Below are 25,418 nucleotides of genomic sequence, written 5' to 3' on the forward strand. Positions count from 1 at the left end.
CTGTCTGAGACCACTGTAGTCACCTTTATGGAAGCAAAAACCCTTCCTTTTATCCCTGATGGTAATTATATCTTTAAGTAAATCCCACATCAGTGCACTGTGATCACTGCCACCTAGTGGTTCCTTTATTTGGAAATTCTTAATATGCAAATAATCACTGCTGATAACCAGATCAAGAGTATTACTCTCTCTCTCTCTCTCTCTCTCTCTCTCTCTCTCTGGTTGCCTCTCGGATATGCTGCTGCAGAAAACAATCATCCAATAAATCCATAAATGTCTTGCTAGTGTGCGAGTGACCAATGCACAAGTTCCACTCAATATCTGGGAAGTTAAAATCCCCCATTATAAGACATTCTGATTTACTAGCCCACTCTATTTCTCTGTACAACTGTTTGTTGTACTCATTAGAGTCAGTAGGCCTATAACACACTCCTACTCTATTTTTGCTTTCCCAGTGCTTATGTCACACCAAACTGACTCAACATTGCATGGTTCATCTATGTCAACTGGATGCATTTCCTTATATTTTATGTGTTTCTTAATTAACAGCATAATCCCTCCTCCCTTCCTATCCTGTCTATTTGTACATTGTATTCCCCAAATTCCAATTCTGCATTCCTAATATATGTGTGACACCATGTCTCTGATATCCCAACAATATCTGCCTTTGATGTCTTGACCAGAACTTCAAATTCATGAAATTTATTTACTATACTTCTAGCATTGATGTACATGCAAGTATACATGCACCTATTCTTATTCTTAGTTACCCTAACACAGCCCATGTATTTATTTGTTTCATGATGACTCCCAGCAGTCCCTGAAACTCCCAGCATCCCTCGCTCTAGGCCACTGCTCATTCTAATAGAAGTAGTGCAAGAATCACCTTCACCTCTGCCTACATCTACTTTTAACCTTTTAGTCTGTGAATCCCTCCCCGCCACAAGCAACTACTACACATTTCTGAAAGTACTTTCAGAGGCCCTTCTTTTTAGTATGCACCCTCTCTTGAACAGATTTATCAAGGCCTCATCAATACCATGAAATCTGTAGCATTCCTCTTCCCACATCCAACTTTCCTGCTCCATGCAGACTCTGTACTCCAGAAATTTTTTTGAATCATGACAGTCTTACTGCAATTAAGCAACTGTTCATCAGAAACATAACTCCCTAAAGCTTCATCCTTTCTATACACAATCTTAATTAACCCTTTCATATCAGTATCTTTAGACCTCACCAAATGCTCAAATTCCCTGTTTAGACATCCATTATCATATTAAAAGGTTAATTTTTACATTTTCTTTTTCCTTGATACATCCTTTGTAATTCCTGAAAGCAGAAAGTTAAAGGCTGTGTCATCAGCAAGGAAAGTAAAGGTGACTACTTTCTGGGACTGTCAATGTGTTTTTGGGTATTCTCAAAAGCTTGAAAATACCACACTACATCATACTACATATTTTTGAAAGTACTTAGAGACTCAATTTATAGAAATCAGCCTGGGCTAGTGAGCTTTGAAGTACTGCTGTTGAATTACATCACAATGCTGCATACACCATGCACTACTCAAACATAATAATTTGGGGTGGGTACTTCTTGACTATTCTCTCCTGCCCAACCTTGCCTGTAGTAATTTCTTTTTGTTGGGTCCACTTAAACTACATTAGCTTGGGGGGGGGGTTCAAAATTTTTTTCCGACAATGCTTGTTTAGAATGATGTACTTCATTGGTTATAACACTAGTCAACATATTTGTACACACAGAGTTCCAGAATTTTATAAAGCAACCTGCATTCCTAATATCTTTAAGTAGGAATAGTAAATTAGTATATTAGTATTAGTATATTAGGAATAGTAAATAAATTTGATGAATTTGAAGTGTTAGTCAAGACATCAAAGGTATATCAGAGACGTGTGTCACACTGATATTAGGAATGCAGAATTGGAATTTGGGAAGTACAATGTGTACAGAAAGGATAGACAGGATAGGAAGGGAGGAGGTGTCATGATGTTACTTAAGAAAAACATAAAATCAAAAGAAGTGCATCCAGTTGATATAGATGAACAGTGCACTGTTGAGTCAGTTTGGTATGACATAAGCACTGTGAAAGCAAAAATAAGAGTAGGAGTGTGTTATAGGCCTAATGACTTGAATGAGTACAATGAACAATTGTACAGAGAAACAGAGTGGGGTAGTAAATCAGAATGTCTTATATTGGGGGATTTTAACTTCCCAGATATTGACTGGAACTTGTGGTTTGGGCACTCACACACTAGTCAGACTTTTGTGGATTTATTGGATGATTGTTTTCTACAGCAGCATGTTCGAGAGGCAACAAGAGAGAGTAATACTCTTGATCTGGTTATCAGCAGTGATTATTCGTGTATTTAGAATTTGCAAATAAAGGAACCACTAGGTGGCAGTGATCACAGATGTGGGATTTACTTAAAGATATATATGGGCGCTTCCGTAGCCAGGTGGGAAGGAGCAGCAGTGCATAGCACACGCTTCTTGATTAGACCAGGGTTCGAGCCTGTCACCACCAAATACGGAGGATGCGGAAAGGTCAGGGAATGACCACCGCATATTCCCAGAGCAATATGGCCTTAGTTGCTAATGCTCCTAAAAAAATATATAATTACCATATCAGGGGTAAAGGAAAGGGTTTTTGCTTCCATAAAGGTGAGTACAGTGGTCTCAGACAGTTTTTAAATTCTGTACAGTGGGATCAACTGACGATGTTACCAACAGTAAATTCTAAGTTGGAAGCATTAAAGGAATTAATCATGCAAGCTACTAGGCTTTTCATCTTCAATTAAGAAATATTGTACAAGACTTAGATCTAACTGGTTATCAAATGAACTAATGAGACTCGCAAAAGAGAAGAAAATGGATGGGATGCACATAAATTATCAAGCGACTCGGAAGCCTATGGCAGATAAAAGCTAGTCCGTAATCAGGTCACAAAGGAGGATAGGCAGGCGAAGGCAGATTACGAGAAATCTTCGGCAAAGGATACTAAGAAAAACAGCAAGGATTTCTTTACTTATATAAACTCTAAAAGGAATGGGATGAATCTGATTGGTCCACTTGATATCGATGGTTCGACTGTTGATGATCCTTCTCAGATAGTAAAGTACTACACATGGGAAACAGCAACCCCAGAGCAACGTATCAACTCTGTGGTACTACACTGACAGTGGTAGAGAATGAAAGGGACTTGGGGGTGGTTGTGCAGGCAGATATGAAGTTCTCTGAGCAGTGCAGACGGGCTGCAAGAGTAGCTCATGGAGTATTGTCAATGATATACAGGAATTTTTCCAGCAGGGATAAGGAGGTGATTATTCCATTGTATAAGGCAATGGTCAGGCCACACCTAGAGTACTGTATACAGGTCTGGAGGCCTCATTTCAAGAAGGATGTAGAGCTGCTGGAACGAGTACAGAGAAGGGCAACAAGATTAGTGAATGGAACAAAGGGGTGCTCTTACGAAGAAAGGCTTAAGTTTTGCAAATTACAGTGTCTGGAGACTAGGCACCAGCGAGGTGATCTGATAGAGGTGTATAAAGCCTTGAATGGTTTAAGCATGCTCAATGCTGATGGGATTCTTCCTCTAGCTCAGAAAAATCACCTGAGAGGGCATAAATTCAAATTGAGGAAAGACAGATGTAGGATAGACATGCAGATTTTTGCCTTTAGCCAGCGGGTGGTTGGTTGGTGGAACAGACTCCCATCCCTTGTGGTGGAGGTTGATTGCCTAAATAAGTTTAAGGCTCAGCTGGACAGGTATTTTGAATGAACAGAGGGGTGAAGTGGAAGTGGGTTTTTTTTTTTTTTTTGGCTGATGCTGTATAAGCTTGCTTTCTAGCATCAAATGCCTCTACTAATGCTAATGCTAATAGCAAATAAACTGAATGAGTATTTTGCATCTACATTCACACATGAGGAGTTATTAAGGTTTGAAAATGCCAGAAGGTTATCAAATTGTAGCAGGGTGCTTAATGATTTTGTAATAACTGAGAGCAAAGTGGAGGAGAAATTGTTGAAGTTAAGCATAAGAAAGGCACCTGGGGTGGATGGGATGTATCCAGTTATATTAAAGGTGGCGGCAAAGCAACTAAGCAAACCCTTAGCCATAATTATGAAAGCATCCTTGGACTCATGGGAGGTCCCCACAGACTGAAGATGTGCAAATGTATCCCCAATTCACAAAGGGGGATCAAAGGGTGACACTAGTAATTACAGACCAGTTAATTTAAATTCTGTTCCAGGTAAAATAATGGAGTCACTGGTTAAAGATGCATTGCTGGATCATCTAGACAAAACTGCAGCAATAATTCAGACACAGCATGAGTTTGTTAAGGGAAAGTCTTGTCCGACAAATTTGATAGGATATTATGATGTGGTTACAAAGGAACTGGATGCAAAAAATAATTTTGATATAATATATTTGGATTTCAGGAAAGCTTTTGACACTGTTGCGCATGGAAAACTATTGTACAAATTGGAGCAGAATGGTATTAAGGGTAAGTTGCTACAATGGATAAAAGGATGGTTGAGTAGGAGAAGACAGAGGGTGGTAATCAATGGGTGCTGCTCTTCGTGGACTAATGTTATTAGTGGAGTCCCACAGGGTTCGGTGTTGGGTCCACTGTTGTTTTGTATATTTATCAATGATATTGAAGAAGGTATATCAGGCTTAGTGTCGAAGCTTGCAGATGGTACAAAGGTTGGCAGGGTTGTTAATGACGGTAATGGCAGTGTGCTACTGCTACAGGATCTAGAAAATTTGGGCAGAGGGGCTAAGAAGTGGCAACTGAAGTTTAACCTTGACAAATGCAAAGTAATGCATATGGGTAAAAGTAACCCCAGAAAAACGTACCAACTCTGTGGTACTATACTTAAGGTGGTAGAAAATGAAAAAGACCTGGGAGTAACTGTGCAGTCAGATATGAAATTTTCTGAGCAATGCAGACAGGCTGCCAGGGCAGGTTATGGGGTTTTGTCAATGATATATATGAATTTTGCTAGCAGGGAAAAGGAGGTGATTGTCCCTCTGTATAAGGCAATGGTCAGGTCATGCCTTGAGTATTGTGTACAGGTCTGGAGGCCTCATTTTAGGAAGGATGTAGATTTGCTTGAGCGTGTACAAAGAAGGGCAACAAGATTGGTGAGGGGAATGAAGGGATCCTCTTACCAAGAGAGGCTTAAGTTCTGCAAATTGCAGTGGCTGTAGACTAGGCACCTGTGCAGTGATCTGATTGAGGTGAATAAGGCCTTGAATGGGTTGAGCATGCTAAATTCTGATGGGATCCTTCCACTTGTTCAGATTACAAACCTAAGAGGGCATAAATTCAAATTAAGAAAAGACAGACGTAGAATAGATGTGTGGAAATTTGCCTTTAGCCAGCTGGTGGTTAATTGCTGGAACTAAACTTCCATCTGTCGTTGCGGAAGTTAATAGGCTAAATAAATTTAAGGAGGAACTGGACAGGCATTTGGAGGGAATGGTGTGATTTTTTTTTTGGCTGATGCTGCATAAGCTCATACACTTGCTTTCTTCTTTCATCACATGCCACTACTACTACTACTACTACTATTTCCACATGCTATGTAGTGGATTTTATGTGCATTCTGCCTTGAAGAAAGATGTCACATTGGGGACCTTGAGAAGCAGAAAATTTATCATGGTGTGCATTTATACTTATCTAGTAGCACATAATCTATGGCAATGATGGCAAACCAATTGCACATGTGCCATGAATGGCATTCAGGGGAAAATATATTGGCATAGATACTCATAAATTATACAATTAAAGAGTATTTTTTTTTTATTGGGAGAAATTTTGTTGTGTGATCAGTGAAAAATCATAGTGTACCTGTGCCACAAAATTATGCAGATGCAAAGTTCTCATTACAAACTTAAGAAAAAATAATAATAAAAATTAAAAGAATAATAAAAATAAGTATTTTTAAAATAAAAATTCATATTAAAAATTTTAATGTGAATTTAATAAAAATTTCCATTCTGTAGCTTCATTTGCTTATGTTTTACTGTAGAGGGATTACAAAAGATGTGAATTATTAAATTTGATGAAATAATAGATGGGAAAATTGGGATTTGATGAAATAATAGATGTGTGTTAAACAGCAAGGTTGCTTAAATCAGGCAAAAACAAGGGAAGCATCAAATGTGAAATAACAAGGGATTTGTCATATACTAACTTGAAAATGCAAGAGTATATTAGAAAAGGCAGTTATATCAGTGAAATCAAATAACAAATATATATCAGGGTGTCAACTCTAAAACATGGTATCTTGCATGAGAGTTGACAGAAATTAGATTAATTCAATTATGATTTTAAGGAAATAAAAATAAACATCTACCTGTGAGTGAAACAGAACAGTGACAAAAAGAACATTCCAGAAATAAAAAAATTCAGCCTGTTGAGACAGTTAATATTTCTTTAGTTAATTTATATTTTAGTAATTTATTTATATTTTAGATCATGGGTTCCATGGTTAAAGATGCATTACAAGATCATCTTGTAACCAGCATGGTGTTTTATTAATGATTTACCGTATTTCACCATGTCATTTTATCAATGATTTGTATCTAGAGGTAGTGGAGGCTATAGTTGTCATACAAACCAATGGTGAGACCACATCTGGAATACTGTGTTAAGGTGTGGAAGCCTCATTAGAAAAGACAATGAGCTTCTTGAAAGAGAGCAAAGATGGGTGACTTGTGTAGAACAATACGGAGATGGTAATCTCTATGAAAAAAGATTACAAAGGCATGGGATACAGAGCTTGAATATCTCAAATGGGGAATCTGATTGAGGTGGGGGGGTGTCCCTGGTATCCGAGTCCCCGCAGTTACGTGGTTGCAAGGTTACAATATGAAGAATGCAATGAAAATAACATGGAGGATTTTTGGAAAAGTTTTAATATTCTGAACAGTATAAAAATGATTGGAGAAGCTTGGAAAGAAATTTCATGTATTAATGAATAGCTCATGGAAAAAGTTATACCCTGATGCCATTTGTGAATATGAAAAATGCAATGTGACCGGGTTACAAAATGAAATTGTAAGTCTTGCAAAAGAAACAGGATTCCACGAAGTTCATGATTGGGATATTGCACAACTGATTGAATCCAGTGCAAAACCACTTTCAAATGAGCAGCTAGCAGAATTAGACCAACTACCCATAAAAAGAAGAAGTCGAAAATAATGACGCAATGGAATCACCAAAGGATAAATATTTGAAAATTAAAGAATTAAAAGAAGTCCTTGAGAAAATTGACCAAGCACTTGAATATTTTTGTGAGAATGACCCTCTTCGTGATCATGCAGCAAACATTAAGCATGAAGTTAAAGACATAACTAAATGCTATGATGCAATTTTATATGAATAAATGCGTCAAAAAAAAAAAAAAACTCTGGATTCATTCTTTCGTAAAACTGAAAAATAGTGTAACTTCTATAAACTTTACTCAACCTAACATTGTTCGACATATTATAATAAATATAGTCTAATAAAATAATTGTTTCATTTTTCAGTTCCTTCAATCCATTTTTTACTATATACAAGTACATAATACACATTACGAAAATTCGTCCCTGTTTTAAGTGGAATTTTTTTGGAACCAGTTATCCTCGGATAACAAGGACCTCCCCCCCCCTGTATATAAAGCATTAAGAGATTTCACATTTAGAGAGGTTCTTCTTTACATCTTTGGGGAGGGGGAGGACAAAATGAATACCAACAGAATTTTTATATTGAAATGGAAAAAAAGGTGGGTTTTTTTTTTTTTTTCTTCTTTTCTGGCTGATGCAGAAAAGCCTAGCTTCTTTGCATCCATCTTATAGCTAATATTAAATCTTTTTAAGATCCAAGGAAACCATAATTTATATTTTTCTCAACTAGAAGTAAATAAGAACCAATTGTGCTAAAGAATAATTTGAGCAACTACTTCACTAAACAAATGGTAATTTGCCTTTTTCAATTTACAAAGAGTTAGCCAGCAGTTAGTTGGTTCAAACTTCAACAAGGTGAAAGCTGTAAATTTTTATTATAAACTACCAAATCAAAATAGTTTTTAAATTAGCTTACTTTTGTCTGTTTCTCCATTTCATCTCTCAGAGTTGTTACCACATCAGCATGCTCTTGCTTAATGTTCGATAACAGTGTCTGAAAATGAGAGTTTGTATCATTCAAAGTTTCTTCTGCCTGCTTCAGCTTCTGTTCTTGATTGTGATACTGACTTTCTAAGGTTTGGATATACTGTTGAAGAGTTGAAATCTGAGACTTACAATACTGAAGCTCAGCTCGTCCTTCCTGAAACAAGATAAGCAATCAATATGAATCTTAATAATATGTACAGATTTAATATGAAATAGGGTTAACAGTTCTAATGAAATTATACTGAAAAATAAATGATTAAATGCTTTTATATACAGGAACTTCATAATAATGAAGTTTGTTAGTGAATATAAAAGGTTATCCCATAAGCATGTCTTTCAATATTGATTCTGTGTATTATGTTATCAGCAGGCTAGCAGATGGCTGATGCTGTTTTGGTATAATCCATATGATGGCAGATGATCACTGGTAATCTTCATGTGCCAGGAATGATAACCAACTTGTGGTAGTATTAGTAGTAGTAGTAACAGAGGCATGTGATGCAAGAAAGCAAGCATATGAGCTTATGTAACATCAGCCAAAAAAAAAAAAAAAAAAAAATTCTTTAACCAGCAATTGCTGGTTAAAGACAAATTTCTACACATCTGTTCTACAACTGTCTTTCCTCAATTTGAATTTATGCCCCCAGAGGTTCGTAATCTGAGCAAGCAGAAGAATCCAATCATAATTCAGGGTGCTCAACCCATTCAAGGCTTATATGCCTTAATCAGATCACCTCGCAGGTGCCTAGTCTCTGGCTGCTGCAATTTGCAGAAATTAAGCCTTTGTCAAAAGAACTAATTAGACATATGGCAGAGAAGAAAAATGCATGGTTACATATAAATTAACAGGTGACACAGAAGCCTATGATAGATATAAGCTGGTTTGTAACCAAGTCACAATAGAGGTTAGGCAGGCAAAGGCAAATTACTAAAAATCTTTGGCAAAAGATGCAAAGAAAAACAGCAAAGAGTTCTTTACTTATGTAAACTCTAGAAGGAAGGGAATGAAACAGACTGGTCCACTTGATATCGATGGTTCAACTGTTGATGATCTTGCTCAGGTTGCTAACAAACTAAATGAATATTTTGCAACTACATTCACACACAAGGAGTATTCAGGGAGGGGAATGCCAGAGGTGTATTAAACTCTGGCAATAAGCTAGATAATCTTGTAATAACTGAGAGTAAAGTGGAGGAGAAACTGTTGAAGATAAATGTAAGAAATGCACCTGGGGTGGATGGAATCTATCCAGTTCTATTATGTAGGCAGCAAAGAAAGTAAGCAAACCGTTAGCCATAATTCTGACAGCTTCCTTGGACTCAGGGGAGGTATCCATGGACTGGAAATGTGCAAATGTGACCCCAATCCAAAAAAGGAGGATCAAAGGGAATTACAGACCTGTTAGTTTAACTTCTGTTCCAGGAAAATTAATGGAGGCACTGGTTAAAAAAGCATTGCAGGATCATCTAGACAAGACTTCAGTTATAGCTCGGACACAGCATGGGTTTGTTAAGGGAAAGTCTTGTCTGACCAATTTGATTGGATACTATGATGTAGTCACAAAGGAACAGGATACAAAGAATAATTTTGATATCACATATTTGGATCTTAGAAAAGCTTTTGATGCTGTTGCACATGGAAGACTGCTGCACAAATCGGAGTAGTGTGGCATTGGAGGCAAATTGCTGCTATGGATAAAGGGATGTTGAGTGGGAGAAGACAGAGAGTGGTAATCAATGGACACTGTTCTTCGTGGAATAATGTTATTAGTGGAGTCCCTCAGGGTTCAGTGTTAGGTCCTTTACAGTTTACAGATGATACAAAGGTTGGCAGGGTTAATAAGGACACTAATGACAGTACACTGAACAGGATCTAGAAAAGTTGAGTAAATGGACTGAGAGATGGCAACTGAAGTTTAACATTGACAAATGTAAAGTACTGCATATTGGAAGCAATAACCCCAGAGTAACGTATCAACTGTGTGGTTCTACACTGACATAGGTAGAAAGTGAAAAGGACTGGGGGTAATTGTGCAGTCAGATATAAAGTTTTCTGAGCAGTGCAGATGGTCTGTAAGAGTAGCCCATGGTGTCTTGTCAATGATATACAGAAATTTTTCTAACAGGGATAAGGAGGTGATTATCCCCTTGTATAAGGCAATGGTCAGGCCACACCTTGAGTACTGTATACTGGTCTGGAAGCCTCGTTTTAAGAAGGATGTAAAGCTGTTGGAACAACAAGTAGAGAGAAGGGCAACAAGGTTAGTGAATGGAACAAAGGGTTGCTCTTATGAAGAAAGGCTTAAGTTTTGCAAATTACAGTGTCTGGAGACTAGGCACCTGTGAGGTGATCTGATTGAGGTGTATAAAGCCTTGAATGGTTTGAGCATGCTCAATGCTGATGGGATTCTTCCTCTTGCTCAGAATAATTGCCTGAGAGGGCATAAATTCAAATTGAGGAAAGACAGTTGATATGATAGATGTGCAGAAGTTTGCCTTTAGCCAGTAGGTGGTTGATTACTGGAACAAACTTTCATCTGTTGTTGTAGAAGTTGATAGCTTAAACAATTTCAAGGCAGAACTAGACAAACATTTGGAGTGGGTGAATGAGTGAAATTAGAAGGGTGTGTGTGTGTGTTTTTTTTGGCTGATGCTATATAAGCTTGCTTTCTTGCGTCATTTTCCCTTGCTAATGCTAATGCTTTCTTGGTAGGAACCCTTTGTTCCCCTCACCAATCTTATTGCCCTTCTCTGTACATGCTCAAACAGCTCTATATTCTTCGTAAAATGAGACCTCCAGACCTGTATGCAGTATTTAAGGTGTGGCCTGACCACTGCCTTAGACAAAGGGATAATCATCTCCTTTTCCCTACTAGTAAAATTCCTGTATATCATTGACCTGCTCTGGCAGCCCCATAACCTGTTCTGGCAGCCTGTCTGCACTGCTCAAAAAACCATATCTTACTGCACAATTACTCCCAGATGTTTTCCATTTTCTACAACCCTAAGTGTAGTACCACACAGTTGGTACATTTCTCTGGGGTTACTCCTACCCATATGCAGTAGTTTACATTTGTCAATGTTAAACTTCCGTTGCCACTTCATTAACAACCCTTCCAACCTTTGTATCATCTGCAAACTTCGACATTAAGCCCAATATACCTTCATCAATATCATTGATAAATATACAAAACAACAGTGGGCCCAACGCCGAATCCTGAGGGACTCCACTAATAATGATAGTCGAAGAAGAAGAGCAGCATCCATTGATTACCACTCTGTCTTCTCCCACTCAACCACCCTTTTATCCATTGTAGCAACTTACCCTTAATACCATACTCCTCCATTTTGTACAGTAGTCTTCCATTTGCAACAGTGTCAAAAGATTTCCTGAAATCCAAGTATATGATATCAAAATTATTTTTTTTGCATCCAGTTTCTTTGTAACCACATCATAGTATCCAATCAAATTTGTCAGGCAAGACTTTCCCTTAACAAACCCATACTACATCTGAATTATTACTGCAGTCCTGTCTAGATGATCCTGATGATTCTAGATGTTATGCTAGAAATTACCTGTACAGTATTGTGATAGATGGTGGGGTTGCCAGGAAAGCTGGCTGGGGACTGCCTTCTTTTGTTTATTATCATATTTACAATTTATTATCTTTTATAATGTTATTTTCGTTGTTCATCATCATCATTTTATTTTATTTTTATTTCCATTTTCATTAATATAACTTTATATAGTCCTTCAGGCTAAAGCTAGTTTACTTTTATTAACTTGTTAGTTTGGTCCTTATACACCTAATTCCCTACAGATAGATAGATTCCCTACCATTAAATAAAATTGACTAATATATATATATATATATATATATCTAAAAAGATAAGGGCCGCATATTTGCTTTTTCCCTTTTCTTTTACTATAGACAAGTTTGGAAATGCAGTGCCTGATATATGGTCAGGAGTAGTCCCCTGATGAAATGCCTGGTCATGTATCATTTTTTCTTTTACTATACTCAGATTCTGCATATTTGCGATCCCTATATTTGACCTTTTCAAAAATTTCCCTCCCATATCTGAATAAAGTGATATCTCTTTATTATTTTTTTGGTTATTAGTAATTTTTCATATATTGTTTCTTCCATAGTCCTATTTCATGCACTAGGTTTTTAAAATTCTTTCACTTTTTCATTTTTTTTTTATCTTTCCTTTAAACCTCTTTTAGTTCAGGCACTCTGCATACTTCTCTTTTCTGACTCTATACTTATATTACAAACTACACATTTTTATACTTTTACTTCCTTTACTACTGCCCTGCACATTTTGGAGCATTTGACATATGATCCCTTTCATAAAATTTCCCTATTTTTCTCTCAGCTGCTTAGTTTGCTTCTAGACAATATAATAATATTACTACTACTATATATATATATATATATTGGTCAATTTTATTTAATGGTATCTATCTGTAGGGAATTAGGTGTATAAGGACAAAACTAACAAGTTAGTAAAAGTTAACTAGCTTTAGCCTGGAAGGCCTATATAAAATTATATTAATGAAAATGGAAATAAAAATAAAATGATGATGAACAATGAAAATAACAATAAAAATGATAATAAACAATGGAAATTGTAAATAACATTCTCTCACTTGGTTATCGGTCTGCTACTTCTTCGGGGGTTTTGAGCAGACTGATAGCCAGACTAAAAGAATGTCTCGTACCTACCCGTTTCTGTTGTCCCCATTCCAGTTTTGCCTGATTTTAATTTTTAATTTTTAGGTGATTGTATTGAAATTAATAGAAATTAAATGAGAAGTGCTAATAAATCAGAAAAGATAATGTGTTTAATTTAAATTTTGTAAAATTTGTATTAAATTTAAATTTTGTAAAAATAGTGTCAGAATCAGCAAACTGGGATAGGCGACACAAAGCCCAACAGGTATGTATCAGATTAAATGAGAATGGGTTCTTACTTCCTTCTTGTTCTGTGGTGGGCAGTCTGAAAAGGGATCACTTCCTGCCTTCTGGTTGTTTTATGTGTTGATTAAATGATACTGCGCAGCCACACTTTTCATTGACTATGGCATGATGGTGAAATTGCTGTAGGCAATATGTCCTATGTCAATGCAAATGTTCTGATAGCCTTGAGAGGGTTTATATTTGAGTTAGTGGGGGGGGTTGCCTCTGATGGCGGAAGGAACCTATATAAATGAAATGATGTGTTTATACAAGTACCATAAATGTTAGTATGATTAAATACAAGAAGTATGTTAATGAAAATATGTGTTAATGTAAATATATAGGAAATGCTATCCCCTGGACAAGGGCATCATCATCAGCCATTTTCAATCCACTGCAGGATGAAGGCCTCTCCAGCAACTTTCCAGTTCCTTCTGTTTTGAGCACTGGCCATCCATTTACTACCCAAAAACTCATGAATTTCATCTATCCATCTCCGCCTTTGTCTTCCAGGTTTTCTTCTAGCTCCTCTTGGGTACCATTCTGTTATTTTCTTAGTCCATCTGTCATCATGTCTTCGAGCTATGTGTTCTGCCCAAGACCATTTTAGTTCACCATCGCTATTCTTCAGTTTCAGTATCATTTGTCTTTCTGTATTACTGCTCATGGCTGCTGATTTAAATCCTTTGTTTTCCCTTAATGCTTGTTCTACTTTTCTTGTGTTAAATCTTCTTATGTCCTCTCTGAGTCTCTTTCTAATGGCTTTGCATAACTCAGTATACTCAATTTTCTCCCTGTCAGTGTTTTTCTTGCTCTTCATTTGTCGTCTTTGGTTCATCATGACAAGTGTTTCTTGACTAATTTTTTCTTCTTTGGATTTCTGTTTCCCTATAGGTTTCTTGGGCTTTATCACTTTCAGAAAGTTGTAATATTCCTCGTCGATATCTTGGTCCTGAGCAGTCTGCAGAAGCTCAAACTTGTTCTTAAGTTCCAGTACATACTGCTTTTTCTCCTCCTCTGTTATTTCAAAGACCTTTGTATTAATTACTAGGAGAGGGCGCTGAATCTCTTTAAAAGTTACAGCTGACAGTTACAGGCTCCGCAAAAACGATAAGTGTTTGCCTTTTATTTACATGATTGTTATTTTATATTGTACTTAATACGTAGTCATATAGTTATAGTTACGCTGGTTATTTTTTATTTTTAATTTAGATAAAGAGTTTTTGTGGATTTTACTTACGATAGGTAAAACCGTTATTTCGTTCCATTTTGTAGCCATTGTTTTTGGATATAGTGGTAGGGAATTCAAATTTTTTAATTGAGGTAGCTAGGTAGCTCTAACGCATAATTATATAGTAATACGCTTCACTATTTCTATTTAATAGTTTCTATTCAAATACTATTGATATTTAATTTATTGATTTTATTAATTTAAACTACCATGCCCCAGACTAGAGCAGCAAAGCAACGGGCACAAAGTGGCAGGAGTGCTGTGAATCGGGGGAGAACTGAGGGGGGCAATTCTCCAACGCATCACAGCCTAAAAAAATGTGCAACTTGTGAAATGTTTGCCGAACTCTCTGGAACGGAACATGATATTGCCATGGGGGATGTCTTTGTGTGTGCGCGATGTAAGGAGTGTAAGGAAATCAGGCGACAACTCAGCGTTGTTATGGGCCTATATGAGAGTTTGAAGGACAGGGTGGATGCCCTCGAAAGATCTAAATTGAGGGGCCCATCAGGCTCTCAGCTGCCCACCTCAACGCCAGAGCTCACTCCTGGGCATCGGGCAACACGGCGGCAATCTCCAAAGCAGAATGCGCTGGTCCCAAAGGAACTAGTTATTGTTGGTGACTCTATTGTCAGGGAGACGGGGAATATATTTTGTAAAAAGGATAGGTGGAACAGGACCAGGGTATGTCTGCCAGGGGCAAAGGTTTATGACGTTGTAGAGCGGATATCATCTTTTAAGGGCACAAAAGGTGATATAGTTGTACACGTTGGTACTAATGATATTAAGAGTAGGAGACCGGCGGAATTACTCAACAAGTACAGGTCACTGTTGAAAAAAAGCCGTGAAATAGGGTTGAATTTGAAAGTATCTGCAATTCTGCCCAGACACGATAGGAGGGAGTACATGATGAGAGCCTTGTCGATCAATTCGGCCCTGGAAAGATTGTGCAAGGCTCAAGGGGTAGAATTTTTTTCAGCCTGGACTGTACTTGTTAACAGGAGAGATTGCTTCTACAGGGATGGGATACACTTAAATAGAAAGGGTGCAAGAATATTTGCTGATGCTATCGAGGCAGTGTTAGGTGGGTCGGAAAACTGCTAGTTTGGGGGGATACAAAGACTAATAGTTTAACAGTAACCGCAGGCAAAGGTGAAGGTGATTCTTGCACAACTTCTATTAGAATAAGAAGCGACCTGGAGCGAGGGGTGTTGGGGGTTTCAGGGACGGATGGCAGTCATCATGGAATAGTTGGGTATATGGGATGTGTTAGGGTAACAGGGAATAGGCATAGGAGCATGTATGCTTGCATGTATACCAATGCTAGAAGTATAGTAAATAAATTTGATGAATTTGAAGTGTTGGTCAAGACATCAAAGGCGGATATTGTTGGGATAGCAGAGACGTGGTGTCACAAAGATATAAGGAATGCAGAACTGGAATTTGGGGAGTACAATGTGTACAGAAAGGATAGACAGGACAGAAAGGGAGGGGGTGTTATGCTGTTAATTAAGAAAAACATAAAATCAAAGGAAGTGCACCCAGTTAATATAGATGAACAGTGCTCTGTTGAGTCAGTTTGGTGTGAGATAAGCACTGCGAAAGGAAAAATAAGAGTAGGAGTGTGTTATAGGCCTAATGACTTGAATGAGTACAATGAACAATTGTACAGAGAAATAGAGTGGGCCAGTAAATCAGAATGTCTTATAATGGGGGATTTTAACTTCCCAGATATTGACTGGAACTTGTGGGTTGGTCACTCACACACTAGTCAGACTTTTGTGGAGTTATTGGATGATTGTTTTCTGCAGCAGCATGTTCGAGAGGCAACCAGAGAAAGTAACACTCTTGATCTGGTTATCAGCAGTGATCATTCGTGTATTAAGAATTTGCAGATAAAGGAACCACTAGGTGGCAGTGATCACAGTGTGCTGAAGTGGGATTTACTCAAAGAGGTAACTACCGTCAGGGGTAAAGGAAAGGGTTTTTGCTTCCGTAAAGGGGAGTACAGTGGTCTCAGACAGTTTTTAAATTCTGTACAGTGGGATCAACTGACGATGTTACAAACAGTAAATTCTAAGTGGGAAGCATTCAAAGAATTAATCGTGGAAGCTACTAGACTTTATATACCGATTAAGAAATATCGTTCAAGGTTTAGGCCTAAATGGTTATCAAATGAACTAATGAGACTCGTGACAGAGAAGAAAAATGCATGGGATGCATATAAATTATCAGGCGACGCAGAAGCCTGTAGCAGATATAAGCTAGTCTGTAATCAGGTCACAAAGGAGGTTCGGCAGGCGAAGGCGGATTACGAGAAATCTTTGGCAAAAGATGCTAAGAAAAACAGCAAGGATTTCTTTACTTATATAAACTCTAAAAGGAAGGGGATGAATATGATTGGACCACTTGACATCGATGGTTCGACTGTTGATGATCCTGCTCAGATAGCAAACAAACTGAATGAGTATTTTGCATCTACATTCACACGTGAGGAATTATTACAATTTGAAAATGGAAGAAGGTTATCAAATTGTAGCAGTGTGCTTAATGATTTTGTAATAACTGAGAGCAAAGTGGAGGAGAAATTGTTGAAGTTAAACATAAGAAAGGCACCTGGGGTGGATGGGATCTATCCAGTTATTTTAAAGGAGGCGGCAAAGCAACTAAGCAAACCCTTAGCCATAATTATGAGAGCATCCTTGGACTCAGGGGAGGTTCCCACGGACTGGAGATGTGCAAATGTGTCCCCAATTCACAAAGGTGGATCGAAGGGTGACACGAGTAATTACAGACCAGTTAGTTTAACTTCTGTTCCGGGTAAAATAATGGAGTCGCTGGTTAAAGATGCATTGCAGGATCATCTAGACAAGACTGCAGCGATAACTCAAACACAGCATGGGTTTGTTAAGGGAAAGTCTTGTCTGACAAATTTGATTGGTTATTATGATGTGGTCACAAAGGAACTGGATGCAAAAAATAATTTTGATATCATATACTTGGATTTCAGGAAAGCTTTTGACACTGTTGCGCATGGAAGACTACTGTACAAATTGGAGCAGAATGGTATTAAGGGTAAGTTGCTACAATGGATAAAAGGATGGTTAAGTGGGAGAAGACAGAGGGTGGTAATCAATGGGTGCTGCTCTTCGTGGACTAATGTTATTAGTGGAGTCCCACAGGGTTCGGTGTTGGGTCCACTGTTGTTTTGTGTATTTATCAATGATATTGATGAAGGTATATCAGGCTTAATGTCGAAGTTTGCAGATGACACAAAGGTTGGCAGGGTTGTTAATGACAGTAATGGCAGTGTGCTACTGCAACAGGATCTAGATAATTTGGGCAGATGGGCTAAGAAGTGGCAACTGAAGTTCAACCTTGACAAATGCAAAGTACTGCATATGGGTAGAAATAACCCCAGAGAAACGTACCAACTGTGTGGTACTACACTTAAGGTGGTAGAAAATGAAAAAGACCTGGGAGTAATTGTGCAGTCAGATATGAAGTTTTCTGAGCAGTGCAGACAGGCTGCTAGGGCGGGTCATGGGGTTTTGTCAATGATATATAGGAATTTTGCTAGCAGGGAAAAGGAGGTGATTGTCCCTCTGTATAAGGCAATGGTCAGGCCACGCCTTGAGTACTGCGTACAGGTCTGGAGGCCTCATTTTAGGAAGGATGTAGATTTGCTTGAGCGTGTACAGAGAAGAGCAACACGATTGGTGAGGGGAATGAAGGGATTCTCTTACCAAGAGAGGCTTAAGTTCTGCAAATTGCAGTGGCTGGAGACTAGGCACCTGCGCGGTGATCTGATTGAGGTCTATAAGGCCTTGAATGGGTTGAGCACGCTGAATTCTGATGGGATCCTTCCACTTGTTCAGATTACCAACCTACGGGGACATAAGTTCAAATTAAGAAAGGACAGATGTAGAATAGATGTGCGGAAATTTGCCTTTAGCCAGCGGGTGGTTAATTGCTGGAACAAACTTCCATCTGTCGTTGTAGAAGTTGATAGGTTAAATAAATTTAAGGAGGAACTGGACAGGCATTTGGAGGGAACGGTGTGATTTTTTTTTTTTTTTTTTTGGCTGATGCTGCATAAGCTCCTACACTTGCTTTCTTGCATCATGTGCCACTACTACTACTACTACTACTACTCGAGTCAGTTTTTTCCTTTCCTTTCCTACATCTATATCAAGTGTACATCTTACCATTCTGTGATCACTTCCAACATTTACCTTATTCAGGATGGTAACATCATTCACAATATATCTTCTATTAGTGAGGATGAAGTCGATTTCATTAGTTGTTAATCCATTTGGACTCTTCCATGTCCACTTTCTGTTCACCCTTTTCTTGAAAAAAGTGTTCATTACTGACAAGTCCTTGAGATTCTGCAAATTCCACAAGTCTTTCACCTCTTTTATTTCTTTCACCAATTCCGAAATTTCCTATAGTTCCTCTTTCTGCGTTGTTTTGCCTTTTTCCAACCTTAGCATTGAAGTCCCCCATAATAATAGTGTAGTGGGTTTTCTGCTCATCTAGAAGACTCTCAATTTCGGTGTACATTTCTTCAACCTCTTCATCATCATGGCTCGATGTTGGTGCATAAATCATTATAATCTTTAGCTTGTACCTCTTAGAAATCTTGAGTATTAGCCTTGACACCCTTGGTGATGTACTTTTGAATTCCAAAATGTTGTTTTTAAAATCTTTATGGACCAGAAACCCAACTCCACCTTCACTCCTTCCACTGTTTCCATTGGTGTACAGCAGATTTCCACTTGATAAACTTATAAGTGATTCATTTCTTCTTCTTGTTTCAGCCAAACCGATGATATTCCAATTCACATTTTCTAATTCCTTTTCCAGCTCTAATATCCTGTCTTCACCGATGAGTGATCGTACGTTATAACAGGCCAAGTTCAGTTTCCGTGCATGGCAGCCTGGTCGTACCCAGAGATTCTTAGCACCCTCTGCTTCCACTCTGATCCTCTCTCTGCCGTAAGAGGGAGAATGAAAGCTGCTGGGGACTGAGGGCCATTTGTATTGTTGTGCTCTCATGCTGGAGGGTTTGGCCTTTTCCTCTTCACACTGACCAGGCGTCTTGAAGAGAACCACTCTACACGTTCGTTGCCACCTAAGTGACATAACAGGGCTTACCATCGAGAAGGTGTGCATGAGTGGATTTTAGGGAGGCAGGCCAACCGGACTTCTCCTAAATCTTCTGTAATAGAGAGATATTGGATCCATCAGTGTTTTAGGCTGAGTGCCTTGATAACACACAGGATACCTGTGCCCCTCTAAGCCCCTAAGGACAAGGGCAGTATAGCTTTTCTAAGGCATAACGACCCATGTATGTCCGGGGGGATAGCTATATACATATTTACATATTTACAGCCTCCTTCAATGTGAATTTTCACCCTGTGTTTCTAGGTTTCATACTGTATTTGTATTTAAATGAAGAGATATAAACGTTATGTGTTTAAAATACCTTAGGCACGATTATTCTGTTGTTGGGAGTTTGATACAAGTGATAAATTACCATTTATTAGATTGTCTGTTTTTTTTGGGGGGGGGGGAGGAAGATTTGGTCAGCTAGGTTACAGTGCAGTCAGACAACGGGCCTCTTCTGAGCGCAATAAACCTGGGAATCAAAATTTGGAAGTCATTATCTTAGTTTGATGATGGACACTGGTTTTTAGACAACCAGGTAAAGATGGGCTGCGGGCCATTTATTGATGTTACAGTTCTAAACTGGTTCAGTGTATTTTCAATAAGTGTATTGGGATTGGCATTGGGGTGGTGTAGGTTGAGGTTTGCAAGTATGGCCGCTTTAATATGGTGTCTGCTGTAATTGGCAAGTATATTATTCTTGATGAGAATATCTATCAGTTTTTTTATTGCTTCCATCATGTTATCTAGATTACTGCAGATGTGTATTAACCTGTCTGTCTGATTTCTAATAGTGTTGCCATGGATATGCTTAGCCAAATTGCTCTCCCAGTTGATAAGCTTTATAGCTGGGAAGCTAAAATAGTCTCTCTTATCATAATGTCGAGTGTAAACATTGTCATTGGTGATGGTGATTTCGCTGTCAAGATAGCAAGCTTGTAGGTTGCTATCCAGTTTGGTGCGTTCTATGGTTAAATCTGCAGGATAAATTTCCTGGACTATAATGTCGAAATTGATAACCAGGTCATCATCAATGTAACTGTAGAATATAATTTCTTCTTTGATATTGTTTTCGAAATAATGCAGGTAAAGGTTGGCTATGGAGCAAGAATTGCTAGCCCCCATAGCCACTCACCCTACTCTGCACATAAATGCTGTCTCCCATAAGTACGTAATTGTTTTTGACATTAAGATTAATAAGGTCATGCCAATACTGTTTATTACATCCCATTATATTTTGATAAGTTTCATAGTAGTGTAAAAGAACTTTTTTTAAATTGTCGTGTGATATACTGGTGAAAAGGTTTTTAAAATCGTAAGTGTATAGACTTCTGATTCTGTTGTTTTTGTTTTTGATGTAGTCTAAATATTTTTTGTTATTGGAGATAAATTTAGTATTAGTGAGTTGGTTGGCTATAATATTTAATTTCTCCTCCATTAAATTACTGGATGGTTTGATGTAACTGTTTTTGCTGGAGGTGATGAACCTTTTTCCAATCAGGACTTTATGGAATTTGGGGATCCAATATACCAGGAGTGGCCTACTTAATTTGTGATGCGATCTACTTTTTTACTTCAAAATGTGCCGCGATCTACCATCTCAAAAATTGCATTGCACAAGGTGCACAAATCGAGGGATGACTGTATATTTAAAATTTGTCGTGATCGACCGAAATTAAATCCATGATCGACTCGTTGGCCACCCCTGCAATATACAAATGGGTATCTTGTATTATATATTTTTAATTTGATATTTTTGTGAATGGCTATAAGTTTTTTGGTAACACAGCTAGGTGTGGAGTTCACGAGCTTATACGTATTGCTGAGGTTCATTTCCTCTTTAAGCGTGTCAATGTAGACCTTTTTGCATATAACGCTGAAGTTGTTATTGGCCTTATCTGTATTTGTAACGACAAATTTATTTTGTAGTTCTTTAATTTTATAATTAATTCTTTTAAGGTTGTATTGTTTAACGCAATTTTGGTGTGGTATGATTTCTTTGAATCTAGCCAGAATAAGTTCGGTGGAAGTATTTATCCAACTTTGAAAGGCTTCTACTGGTGTGTTGAATTTATAGGTGGTTTTAAAGGCAAACTGTAGAAAATGCATGTACATAGATGTGCATGTGTTTTTTAGGTTGGCTTGGGTGTTGGGTCTGAATTTAGTTCCCTTTTTCATAATCTCTCTTAGGGTATGTTCCTCTATAATGTTAAGGTCACCTGTAATGATATGATTGTAATGAGGTTCTATGGATTTTTTATATTTGTTTTCCTGGCAGTAACAGGGTTGATCTGTGGTGTTCATATTAGCAATGGTATTTTTATAGTTACATATGGCCATCCCTATTGGCTTGCTGTATCTGTTTCTGATTTCTATGTTGATATTTTTTATAGGAAGGTATGTCTTGGTTTTATTTATTAAGTACGTAATTGTTTTTGACATTAAGATTAATAAGGTCATGCCAATACTGTTTATTACATCCCATTATATTTTGATAAGTTTCATAGTAGTGTAAAAGAACTTTTTTTAAATTGTCGTGTGATATACTGGTGAAAAGGTTTTTAAAATCGTAAGTGTATAGACTTCTGATTCTGTTGTTTTTGTTTTTGATGTAGTCTAAATATGATATCTCTGATGTTGACGTAGTCAAATGAACGATAAGGAATTTTATAATGCAGTATTCTTTTTTTGTTCTATCTGGGTAATCAATTCCAATTCTGAATTTAAATATATCTTCTAAAGTATGGATGAGATGTATGTATGTTCTGGATATTGTGTTTTTGGTAAATCTTGCTTAATGCTTTTAGTTTACTGATTTTAAGAGCAAATAGGGTATTGTGTATGGTTTTCACGTTTATGGGATCCCTATCCCATTCTGTGAGAAGTTTATCAGAGTCGTTAAGATTTTGTGGCCCACTCCTGTTGTAGTCGCTGTGTTCTTGCTTAATTTTACCATTTTTTATCCCATTAATGTGCAAGTTTTTAGTTAGTTGAAAGATGGTATATGTACATTGTTTGGGGCTAGTGTAAGTGAAATTTCTGCCATTGAATCTATTATTTAGTCCGTATGGGTAGAGGGATTTATACTGTAGTATAAACAGGTCTTGCATAATTTTTCTTTTGGCAGTGTTTTCCATTATTGCTAGGATGGCTATAGATATATTAGTGAAATTGTGTTTTTGGAAGTGTCTGAGTTCTATTACATTGGTGTATTTGTCTGTAGTGTTGGAGCTGCTGTCTTTGGTGGGATTTTCATCGTATTTCTTTATTTGTGAATGGTGAATATTTAATCTTATGTGTAACTCTGTACTGATTTGCCCTATATATTGAATTCTGCATATTTTACATGTAATTAGGTATATAGTATCGGTGTAAATACGCCATAGTTAACCCATATATTTGAACTACGTATGTAGCGTAGAGGGCATCGTTTTAATTGTATCTTATAATGTGGTTGCCTTCACGAGATAGCTACTATTGCATTACTTCAAATAACAGTAGTCTTCTCTACTAGAGAAGTGTTATTTATTTGAAGTAATGCAATAGTAGCTATCTCGTTGTGAAGGCAACCACATTATGAGATACAATTAAAACGATGCCCTCTACGCTACATACGTAGTTCAAATATATGGGTTAACTATGGTGTATTTACACCGATACTATATAGTTAATTATCAAAACCCATAAGGATTATGCCCTGTGCATTTAATTTTCCAAATGTAATTAGGTATATAACATTTTTTGTATGTCAAAAAAATGGTGTATTATTGGAGGTTTGCTGGTGCTGGTTATGCATGTATGGACATGTTTTGCATAGTTTACTGTTACGTTTTTTAAATTTTAGTTGATTCTGGTGGCGTAGACTATCTATATAGTCTTCGACGTGTGGGAAGAAATTAAAAACTTTAGGTTCATTGGATTTCGATTTATTCACTTGTGGTGTGGCGGCATTGCATGCTATATGACTGTTTTCAGGAAATGTCGGGTCCTGTGTAGTCATGTCTATACCCAGGGTGCAATTTATGCTGTGATACCCATACAGCATGTTGTTCCTATGTGTAGTATTATTCATTGTGTTATAAGAAATTATAAAGTTATGATGATATACGAAAATATAAGGCCCGGTTCAATGTTAATTCACTTTACTTCCTTTAGTGATAGAGTTTTTAAAGTTTCTTGTATCATTTTGATTAAATTTATAATAATTATTAATTCTAATTATTATCATCATTATCACTGTAGTCCCAGAGCTGACGAGCAAGGCTGGGTACTAGCAGAGTCAATTATATTGTGTTCTTACTGAAGATTATAAAAATGATATTTTGTAAAGTTTACCGTATTAGGTACCTGTCAGTTGTGCAGGAACTCCCCGACTTACTTAAGGGTTGCATTCTTCAGAATGCTACGTAAGTTAGGGAATTTCCCCCATGCTTGTACAGCACTCGCAACTGTGCTCGCTGAATTGATTGAATCAAAAAAGAAATGTTCGACAAACATGTAAATAGAATTATTTATTGTATTTATTAAATTTTTTTATCTCATGCGCAGGAAAAATTACAAAAGCATGCAATTTAAAAAAATTTCAAAATTATAAAATTACAAAAAAAAGAGAGGAGACAGGTTGAGGGCTGTGGAGATTTAGAAGGGGTCGGCCGCTCAACCTGATGAAAGAACATATTAATGGATGACTGGACAGTGGCTTTTTTCTTTTCATTGTAGATTTATTTGTAGCAAGCAAGCAAGCATATCATTCACCCCTCTGTTAACTTTTAAGAATTGTTCACTGTCGGGATCCATCTTCTCAAACCTCGCCATTGCTGATGCAATTTCAAGAAATGCCATTGCTATCTTGCAATGAAACGTCTCAGCTGCTCATTTGGTTCATCTTGCGCTTCGTCAGCAATTTCTTCTTTCGCTATTGCTGTCTGCAAGTCAATATGTTATTCATTAGATAATTCCTTTTCTTCTTCCTCTATTAACTCCTCCACATCTTTGGCATCAACCTCCAACTGAAGTAATTCTACAACCTTTACAATCTTATCTGTAACCTCTTCATATGATTTGTCTTTTTCAAATCCTCCATAACCTTTTACGTGCCATGGGCATATTTTCTTCCATGCGCCATTTAAACAACTTGTAGTAATTTCCGCTCACGCCTTATTAATGTTTAAGATGGCGTGGTAAATATCGTAAGATTTCCAAAAGTCTCTTAATGTAAAATTTTTCTCATCGTCTACTGCAGACAATGCCTGAGCAAATATTGTGCATAAATAGTATGCTTTTAAATTTGAAACAACACCCTGATCCATAAGTTGGATGAGTGTTGTGTTTGGCGGTGGAAATAAAACGCTCACGTTCAAATTGAAATTGTGAAAGAAATGTCGTTGTCTTTACAATATTTTTCAAACTTGGGAATGAAGCAGCATTTAAAGCAATCCTCAAAGAGATATTTTTATCCATGCTCTCTGGTTCGATCTGAAATGCATGGTTAGAGTGGCTTTATTGATGCCCTTAAACGCACGAGGATTTCCAGAATGGTACATAAGCAGTGGTTTTAATCTGTAATCTCCCGCTGCATTTAGCGGAGATGGGAGAAATCCCAGGTGCCGTCTAACACAAACATACCTGCATTAGCCCCAAGCAAGAGCATGGCCCTATCTTTTGATGCTTTGAACCCTGGCATTGTATTTTCCTATTTGGCAATGTATATTTGATCCGGCATTTTTTTCCAATACAGAGCAGTGTCATTAACGTTAAAAATTTGCTGCACTGAATAGTCAACCTTCATCAATAATTTTTTCCAACACATCACAAAATTTCTCTGCAGCTGCAGAATCAGCACTGGCGACTTCACCACATACTT

The 25,418-nt window shown here is 37.4% G+C and overlaps 1 protein-coding gene across 1 annotated transcript in view; it reads right to left on the reverse strand.

The window, feature by feature from the left end:
* The window catches only part of LOC150076266 (GRIP1-associated protein 1-like), a 370,153-nt gene that overhangs the window by 128,414 nt on the left and 216,321 nt on the right, over positions 1 to 25,418 (reverse strand). The window contains exon 16 of the mRNA XM_090387422.1: positions 8,115 to 8,339. Within this exon, the coding sequence (XP_090243548.1) occupies positions 8,115 to 8,339 (225 nt within the window). The remainder of the gene's footprint in view (positions 1 to 8,114; positions 8,340 to 25,418) is intronic.

The sequence above is a fragment of the Mastigoproctus giganteus genome, chromosome 13 (assembly GCF_048544385.1).
Source record: "Mastigoproctus giganteus isolate SK-2022 chromosome 13, ASM4854438v1, whole genome shotgun sequence".
Classification (NCBI taxonomy): Eukaryota; Metazoa; Arthropoda; class Arachnida; order Uropygi; family Thelyphonidae; genus Mastigoproctus; species Mastigoproctus giganteus.